This window comes from Myripristis murdjan, chromosome 5 (genome assembly GCF_902150065.1).
Source record: "Myripristis murdjan chromosome 5, fMyrMur1.1, whole genome shotgun sequence".
In the NCBI taxonomy this organism is placed as follows: Eukaryota; Metazoa; Chordata; class Actinopteri; order Holocentriformes; family Holocentridae; genus Myripristis; species Myripristis murdjan.
In genome coordinates, this window is record NC_043984.1 from 20814077 (window position 1) to 20824005 (window position 9929).

Genomic DNA, 9929 nt, shown 5'->3' on the forward strand with positions numbered 1-9929 from the left:
GACTTGCTCAAAGTAGATGACATTATGCTCCTTGAAGGAAGGAAGTTTGCAAACGTTTTGCAAAAATCACAGTACAAAAAAATGACAAGCTCCTTCTGGAGTTTGAATCCAAACTCAAATTTTCACAACATGCAAACCATCTAATATTTGAGATTTACTGGCAGGTTTTTCAGACTGATTAAACATGTCGGGTTCCCTTGTAATAATTTTTAGGAAATTAATATTAAATAACACTGTTTTTAAATCACACAATGAGCAAAATCTCACAATTATTCTCAACTGAGTGAATATGGAGACTAAAATATTTGGGCAACAGCAGGAATTTCCAAGTTACAAGATAGTCTCAAAACCACCTTTTCGAAGCACCTCAAAAACCACATGCTGTGACATCAAGACTGCAGCAGAAATGGCTTCAGCACATGAGGGCCAAATGATTTCAGTTTAGTTGATAGACTTTTTAGTAGAGAGGACACCAACAGAAACACATTAATAATGCAGTAATACAGCATTAGATCAGACAAACAATGGCCTTTATAAATATTATCCTTGGCCTCCCTTTGCCTCCATCCTGGGCACTTTTACCCATGAAGAAGATGCTGGCATGTGTGCACAACTCAATGGTAATAGCCTCTTCTTATGAGGACCCTCTTATACCAGTTACAAACACAGAAGACACACATACAACACATACAAGCACACCCACACACCACTGTGTCCCTTTCGCTTTCTCTCTCTCTCTCTCACACACACACACACACACACACACCCACACCCACACACTCCCGCACGTACAAAATCACATCTTTAATTATCGAGTGAGTATTATCTCTTAAATAGATTATTCCCACAGTTATAATACAGGCTGATACAATTACACCATGAAGAGATATGCCTGTTGCCTCTCTCTCTCTCTCTCTCTCTCTCTCTCTCTCTCTCTCTCTCTCTCCCTCTGTCTCTCTCTCTCGTTCTCTCTCTCTTCATACATATTCACATACATATACACACATGCACACACACACTCATATATATGTGTATGTGTATGTATGTATGTGTGTGTGTGTTTGTGTGTGTGTGTGTGTATAAGGGATTACTGCATGGATGCAATACTAAAATGTAGCTGAGATAAAACTGAAGTGAACTGTGGTGATTATATCCAAGAGATGGCTGTTTCTTAGACTACAATATGTGACAAAAACACCCACAGGCCAAAACAATCCTCACCAGTAGATGGAACCTCACATTCTAGGTGAGCAGACTTATTTAAGCCAGTTAAGTAACAGTGAAATAGCAGTCTGTGGTTGTATGCCAGAGCACCATTTAGGTCCTCTTTCTGCAGCTTGGGTAAATCAGTTTGCTGCTCACTCACCCCTCTCACAAATGCCCATAAATCTCTATTCAGCCACTGACATTTCTCCTATCTCTAACTTTATTTTTCTTCTCTCTCATTCCTGTTCTCACTCCCATTAACAGCATTCCTGATTTCTTTACTGATTCTGGATCCCCCACTAGGCACTCTAAAGTTTTTCTCAGTCAACATTTTTCTCCACCTGAGGTCAACAGTGTAGTGGCAAGAAGGGACAGATGGGGCTTTCTTCCTTTGGTCAATTGCAGGAAGCATTTCTGTCATTTTGTGCTGAGGCTGGGCTCCAATCAAAAGGGTAGATTATAGCTAAGATATACTCAAGAAGACAGACGGTGGCATTTCTCTGAGCTTGCTTTCATCAATGATCTTTTCTGGGTCCTGATCCATGGACTGTAAGCAGCAGAGTGATAAGTTACAGGGTGATGTACTGTGAATATGCAGAGATGGTGATGTGTGCTCATGATGTCCACGTACGCCTTTCCAGCATGTTTCTTGCCGTATCCTTTCTGAGATCCTCCTGAGACTTTGCTCTATCTCCATTCCCTAAATAGCTTAATCTAGATAGTGTATCTCAATCAGTGGGTCACAACCCAAAAGTGGGTCACAGGGCTGCACTGACAAGCCTGCCCACATGTACCCAATGCACTTTCCATAAAATGGACAGCTAAGAGACTTCATCTGTGCTTTGAGGCCATTATGAAACGCCAACGCTTTTGTTGAAATGATTCAAAGGTCTCTCATTTTGAGACGACTTTAAATATCTGATGTCAGATGAACACAAGTGGTGGTAGCATCTCACTGTAACCAATGAGATTATCAAAACAATTTTTGTGCAACAGTTTTTACAAATAACTTTTTACAGAATTTCACTATTATTGGCGCCCTGGTGTAACCACAGGCTAAACTGCACCCTCGACTCTAACCACGACAACCTGGATTCAAATCTGCACAGCACCTTTGTCGCATTAAATTAAATTAAGGAAATGATAGAAAAGCAGTTGAAAACTGCTGACTAAATCACTGGATTAATAGGTTGCTCTATGGTGCAGTAGTGGCTGGGTGGCAGCTTCTCAATTGTGCATTACAGCAATAAAACCATCTTTGAGTGATGCGCTGTTCCCAACTATAAAACTCTAATGAGATTAAATCCTACGCTTGAGATTAATTAATTTTCTCCATCCACTTTTAGGCATTATTTGAGTAACATACTGTAAGGTCAAGGGCACTGCTGACCAAACATCTGACCTGTGCATTCAGCATCATAGCTTCCCCCACACACACACCCACCCCTCCAGCTGTAATGTGCCAGCCTTTTGGCCATGTGGATGTCAATAGGCTACTGATGGCAATCTCACCACAATAACAACCAAATGCTGGGGCTGTTCTAAGGCTTGTTACCACATGTTGTAACAGAAAACTCTTTGAGGTGAAAGCCACTGGGAGGTGAAAGCCACTGGGTGGTGAAAACCACGCGAGAAGGTGCTCGTTTTATTATCATTATGAATGTTAACATGAAATGAGAACCAGTTATTTCAAACTGAGAAAAGGCCTTTCTTCATACAACCAAATGATACAAATCAAGAATCAATCCAATCTGACCTGACCTGACAGGCTCACAAACAAACTTCTCAATTTACCTTTTCTATGGCTAGTGTTTATCACCTTGAGCCTTGGGGAAAAGAACTTTCCATTTCTGGGGGCTAGAGGTCTCTTTTTGCACTGATACCACTTTCATTGGGTGACATAATGTGAATTCTTTCAAGAGGGCCTTTTCCTCTATTGGGCCTCCAATTAGCAGCACTCTCTGAACAATTTGAGACTGTTAGTGGAGGTTTCCTCTGGAAAACAAAGAGCAGTTTAGGCCCAATTAAACTCAGGGACTGTTGGTGGCCCAAAACCTTTGTTCCAGCTGCAATAACCAGAATGGGAGAGAAACTCTCTACAGTGGCAGAACAAAATTAAAATTTCAGTGATAGCATATAGTCTATAATATTACTCAACAGTGAGTTTGTAAATTAACTTTCCAAAAATGTGATACATAGTGCCCTCAACAACTGGTCACATACTGGTTTAGTTAAGCCAAAATGGATGAATGAATCTACCTGGCTAGCTTGTGGTATGTATAAATAATATCACTGAGACATGATGCTCTGTCTTCAGATTTTAGTGTCATGTTATTTTATTCAGAGGGCATCTGTTTGGGAGGAAAAGAATCCTACGTGCAAGAAGCTTTATATTAAAAATGTGTAGTGTCTGCTATTTGCTGTTAGGTAAATCCCACATTCAGCATGACTGCTTCAAGTATGAGCCATCTAAATCCTGAAAATCACAGTATATGTCTTTGATATGCTCTGTCAAGCACAGCAGCCTCTGCATCCCAGTGGGTTTTCCAGTAAAAATAAGGTTTGGTGAATATTTACTCTTGCACGGTCTGCACAGCAAGATGGACTCATGTATTCAAAGTGCTGCGACTCAGAGGGAGTACATTTCAGTCAAACAATAACTGTGCATGAAGACAGAGGTGGTTAGTTTCAGGGCAAGATTTCTCTCAGTGATTTCACTGTTGACCTCATATGAAGAAACTGCAGGTGATAACAGGCTCTCCATCTATTTCAAGGTGATAATGTATGTTTGCTCTCTCACTGCCTCACTGCACTGACATTTCATTGGAGAACCACACAGTCCGCACTGCCGTAAGTAAGCAAATGACAGTGTGTGACCATTTCTTACAGCCCAATGAGATAAAGTCAAACGCAAAGAGGAACATGAATAGCTTAAGTGTTGCATTTCACAACACTTGGCCCATTATAGAAATCTGTCAAAGAGTTGCTTTTTTTTTTAACTTCATTAACAAAATGTGCCATTTGACAAACCTGGAACATTAACTAGCTCTGCAACAGATGGCAACCAAGACTGACAGACATCTTTTAAAGCCATCAAAAGCTTCATATCCACTTCTGCAGAGCACATGAGAATTACACTACATGTAGTTGGGGAAATAACTTCACATTCTGCATACCTGTGCAAGGCTTTAACAAAACTAATATCTCTTTGATAATGTCCCTTTCTTTGCTTCCCTTTTCTTTTCTTCAACCCTCTCAGAGGTGCGCATGGGTAGCGCTGAGGCTTTAATAGTTTCCAGAAGTTCAGATTTTGAGGGTGAGCTTTCACAGGGTTGTAGGGGGAGCTGTTTTTTTTTTTTTTTTTTTTTTTTTTTTTTTTGGACTGCTCACTATCTGACTGCATCTCACAGGGACTGCTGGCATTTAAGTGTCCCGAAGCTTGATTCAGTCCAGCTGACAAATTGCATAATGATACCAATGGACAACAGCAGTGCAGTGCTGAACTTGGCTGTTGATAGTAGCACTCAACCTCTGTGATTTCAACATGAAAGATAACTAATTCAATAAGACTTTGCAGAAGGATGGGCCTAGCATGACTGCTGTGTCAGCGCATCGCTCAAAAGCAGCTATATTGAAGTTGAAGTGAATTATCTGTAGCTGCGTGGAGACTATGGCCCATGAGATAAACCACAACTCCCCGTAGGATGCGTTTTTAGATGACACCAATTAACGGGGCATTGCCTCTCTCTAACGGCAGTCGCGCTAGTCTGACAAAGGTGAATGTGGCAATTGAAAATATTGTGGCCGAGCTGCAAAAGCTTCCTATCTCAAAAATTATTGTAACGACATGAAAACAAGTGGTTTAGTAAGATATAGAGGCCTAAACTACAATTTCATCAGTGAATACGAATGTTACACTACAATAAAGCCTGACGCGTGTGGAGCCGCTGAAGCCACCGGAGCTGGGGGAAACGTGCGATCACTGATGTGACATTGCAACACTCACATGTGGCACGGGAGACTGAGACAAAAGACTGCTTTAATTGTCTCGCCTAGTTTTCATCCCCTCCACGTTGCTTTTGGCTGCCTTGCTCAATCGAGCAGTCGTTCCCATGGGGTAGCCTGTAGCCTACTTGACTGATTATTCTACATTGCATGCAGACAGTCGTGAAGAAAACATAAAGCCTGGGCTAGGCAAGACACACATGCTTCCACAGTTTCTCAAAGCATTTCGTGCAAGACTTTGACAGAGGTGGTCTTTAAATCAGCGCTGCTTACCATCAATAGCCCTTGCTGGAACGATTACCTCCAAACTGTGCAAAAATCCCAAGAAAAGCAATCCCGTCATCAACATGTTGGCCGTGGTGCGCAACATTGTAGCCTATCTTAAAAGATACAGACACGGAATATTAGTCATCAATCGCCTCTTAGTCCTGTCAAGCTGGAGGTTGCAGACAGGCTATACGACGTGTTACTGTGCCCAGGCGATGATGCTCCTCACTGTAAATGCGCTTTCCGCGGTGCGCAATTAAGCTGACAGGGCTTACTGCTTTCTGCCCACTCGGAGAATAATTTTTGTATGCTGTCAAGGCAAAAGCCAAGGCTTTTCCAGCCCGGAGTTGCTAGGGGCTCCTTGGATGCACAGACAGCCTGCCACAAAGGCTAGCAGGCTGAACTGAGCATCAAGCTAGCCTTGCTCAGTTGCTTGCTGAGGGGAGCCGGCGCCTCTAAATCATGCAGTTGTCCGTTTTTTGTTCTCCCTGTCCAAGTGAAGTGTCAGACGGAATCGGGAAAGTGGATCAAACGCTCCTCTTCTCCCCAGCACCTCTGCTGCTGTCTCAGATTGAGCCGGGAGAAGCCTGAACCCCAGTCAGCGGGCTGCTGAGTGACGTCGGCATCAGCAGTGTGGCTCCGACTGGCCCTCCCCTCCCGCTGATCCAGCACCCCACTATCCACTTATATCAAATAACAAGCAGTCATGTGCTGGACAGTGGAAAAGAGAGGTAGACGTGCCTCGACAATGCTCTGACTTCATTTGGTATGCTATTTAGTGTGTGTGGCCTTTCGTATTCTTCATTTATTGTCCATGTTTTTTCCTTCATAAGTTTTTTTTCTTCTTCCAAGCACTTTGTACCACTGTATGTTTGCTAAAATGGAAGATTATTGCCATTACTGGCATAAATTACAGGCTACCTAGTTTTGGTAATCAACATAAAGAAAATAAATACAGTTTGGGAAAAAATCACTCCATCTTCATGTAACCTCCTCTTTACCTATTGTTACTGTGCATTAATGTCATAAAGATTTACATCAACTTGAAAGAGTCAGGCAACTGTTCTGCCAATTAAAAGGAAGGGAAATGAAGGGGTATGAGAACATTTAAGAAAATCCTTTAACTTTTTGCCTTAGAAGTCTATTTTTAAGATTATGTATAGGTTGACATCATGCCCATAAACAGAGGAGTTGGCTGCAGCCTGCTGTGTCTGGAGGTGGGAACATTCTCTTCTTAAAGATCCAGTTTGTGACTCAACCTTCGGTGTTTATTTCCCATGTCTAAGATTTCCAACATCTTTTATCAGTTTTTGATGGATAGACTGTGCAAATCTTGTACAAGTGAGAGCTTTGAGTGCAGTTGTGTCATCCTCTGCAGACCAATATTTCTTTGGAACTTCATTGCAGCAATTGCGGAACAGAAATTTTGGCTGGTTTCACAAGTAATAGCTGATGGTTGTTTGACAGGCTTCGGGGCACCTCATTAACTATGCAAACTGTATGCCAGTCACAGCATTTATTAAACGTGGCTGCATGTGACATCCCTTACACCAGGAGGTAGATGGAAATTTGAGTCTGTTGACAAGCTGAGAAAGAATTTTTCAAAGGCCATTAATCAAATTTCCACAATGCTGACAGAATAATTTGAGTAAGTTTAGATCGCCAGTTCCCTCGTTGAATTATACAATGCAGTTCAAAAGCGCAATACTCATTGCACTGGAACTTTAAACGTCAGCCAGTGAACCTGCAGAATTTAGCTGAATCTTAATTAATGTCAGTTTCATGTAAATCTAATCTGTCATTCCAGCATATGGCATGACCAGTTGCTAGTCAACATGTGTGGCTGCTGGGGTTATGAAATTCAAATGAGCACTAATGATGGTGTTATTCAGCTGTCTCTCTTAATGTATTTGATTTAATCGTTAAGGAATCACAGTAAGTCTATATCACATAAAAGTTAAACTGAGCAGGTAACTTTGTTCTGCCTCCAGTGCTTCTCCAGAGAGAGTAAGTCGAGTAGAAACTTATTATGAGTCAAAGAATTATAGACGCATTTTGATGTTGGATACCCCTGGGAGGCTGTCATGAGATGCAGTGCAATGCAACACAACTCAGGCAGTGTATCTGGCTCAGTTAACTTCAAAGGGAGCAATGTTTCATGATATTTCATGCACAAATGTTGCAAATGCCACTTGTCAGTTTTGCAACATTTTCACAACAAAAGATGAAACCAGACATCAGACTGTCAGGTAAAACAAGCCAGAAGGCCCACCTGGGAATTCAGTAGTGGTAGCATTCATGTTCATTATATATTACTGTACTAAACAGTTTGCCATGCAAACATCATTATAAACTAAGAGAAGACTTATTTTGAAAACTGTTCTGCACATGTAGGGCATGGTTAGAGGTTCTCCGCACTGTGTCATCTCTCTTGTGAGTTGGTGTGCATATTGTACGATCCTCCCCATAGTTGGGTAGATCCTATTGTGGCCACAAGCAAACTGTAAAATGACAAGCTCAGTAAACTTAGAAATAATGGCTGGCACTAAAAATGAATATTACCCTATAAATGTCAATTCTAGAGAGAGCTAGTTAGAAATGCTAGGCTAATGAATTTTATTGATTGTTTGGATTTTCTAAAGTTTAATGAATGTTTGGATTTAGTTGTGCTGCTATGCCTTTCTTATTTATGCAGTAAATTTCACTGAATTTGATTTAAAGGATAATTGTGGACATCCCTTTTTATGATTTTTGATGACAGCATAATAAATGGTTGTGGTGTGCATAACACTTTAAAGGTTTTTGTAAAGGTTACTCTAGCCATTGAAAATTAACAGATCCTTCTGGCTATTTTTTCAAGCCACTAAACTAAACCTAGTGAATAATAAGTGCACAGATCAGTAATAGAACAGCTGCTGTTAACGAGTGTGACTGTTGCTTGCATTCGCCTTACGGGCTATTCAGGCAGGTGTGGCTCCAATGGAAACTGGGTAGACACACTTAGGTAGTTAATAGTTAGGCGTGTCTTCTTGCCACGGGCTTAAACAGACCTCAGCAGGGCTATTAAGGATAAACCCTTTGAGGCTTGAGGTTCGGACCCTTTAGACGGAGAGCTGGTCCAGACCACCTGTACAGGGGTAACTGGGATCGAACATGTGGTGCCCAATGTGGGGCTCGACAGGAAAAAGGAATTTTTTTGTTGAGCACTACAAGAACCTCCAGCAGAAAAGCAGCCGCTGGTTTGTGGGAGACAACCTAGAAACAGGACATGCAGCAGAAGGGATATCTGCCCGAGCATCAGAGAGGAGTGACTGAGGGGGAGCATCGCGTCACCAGATCTGCAAGGCGGTGAGAGCCAGGGGAAGGAAGGAGCAGGTGTCAGGGAGACAAGACCAACTCTGGTTGACAGTACTGAATAGCCCGAGCAACGCTTTGAGGTGCAAGCAATTTGATGAGAAAGATAGAATCAGAAAGAGGAGAAAAGGTTCTTGTGGAGGAGCCGACACCGCTGGATTTAGGAGATCCGGAGCGGGCGCCGGGGTCGGGGAAACCGACCTTGGAGCCTTTAGAGGGTGTGAGTAGCCAGCTAAAAAGAGCAAAAGAGCATCAGATACCCTGCACCCCAATTCTGGAGGGGGATGGGTATAACACCTGGGACACCGAGGTAAAGCAATATTTTAACAGATTGGATAACAATGAGGCCCTTCAACAGGATATGGAACTGTGAGGTTGCAAGGCCCTGTTGATGTGGACAGAGAAAAGGGTCTTGAGACTTGGGTAACCTGATGGGCCGTGGTCCTGGAAGGATGGTGTAGGAGCAGAATACAGGCGCTGATCAGCAAATCAGCCGAGTTTGATGGAATAGTGAAAATGGCAGCCAAGGAGTGTGGTATAAAAGGTATTCTAGTGGGCTCCAAAGTGACGGCTATGAACTGTTACCAGGATCATTAACACATACTGGATATTCATGACAGCCTGAAGACACAGAATAAGAGGTTCCCATCCACCTTGGTACAGCCGGAGAGGAATATAAATGGGAAATCAAGCAGAAGAAGGAGGAACGGCGGGGTGGAAAGCTCCCCTGCCATCCAGTGGTTTTAACGAGCAGAGAGGATTTACCATACTACTCACTGGTCCATGTGCCCATAAATGAATACAAAGGGAGAAGCTGAATATGAGACCCAGATGATGATGGGACTAGAGAGGGGCCTCACAAAGGCAGAGGAAGGGGGGTGTCGACAGGTGGTGATTTGTATAGATGGGCTGAGATCCAGCGATATTCATGAAGAGGTCGTTGAGGGAGTGATAATCAAAACCTTGAGATTAAGGTTGAGGGCTGCTGGCAGGAGCCAAACAGGAGCGTAAGAGGAGACAGAAGCAAAAAGCACAAACTCAGCCACAGAATGCACGACCGAACCAGCCAGCAAGGAATGATGTGTCACCTAATGACG

The 9929-nt window shown here is 42.6% G+C and overlaps 1 protein-coding gene across 4 annotated transcripts in view; it reads right to left on the reverse strand.

The window, feature by feature from the left end:
* The window catches only part of LOC115359798 (low-density lipoprotein receptor-related protein 1-like), a 104816-nt gene extending 98764 nt beyond the window's left edge, over positions 1 to 6052 (reverse strand). For all 4 annotated transcript variants that reach the window (XM_030052436.1, XM_030052439.1, XM_030052438.1 and 1 more), the window contains exon 1: positions 5485 to 6052. In XM_030052436.1, coding sequence (XP_029908296.1) covers positions 5485 to 5581 — 97 coding nt within the window. In that variant the 5' untranslated portion in view covers positions 5582 to 6052. The remainder of the gene's footprint in view (positions 1 to 5484) is intronic.
* Between the last annotated feature and the right edge of the window lie 3877 nt (positions 6053 to 9929).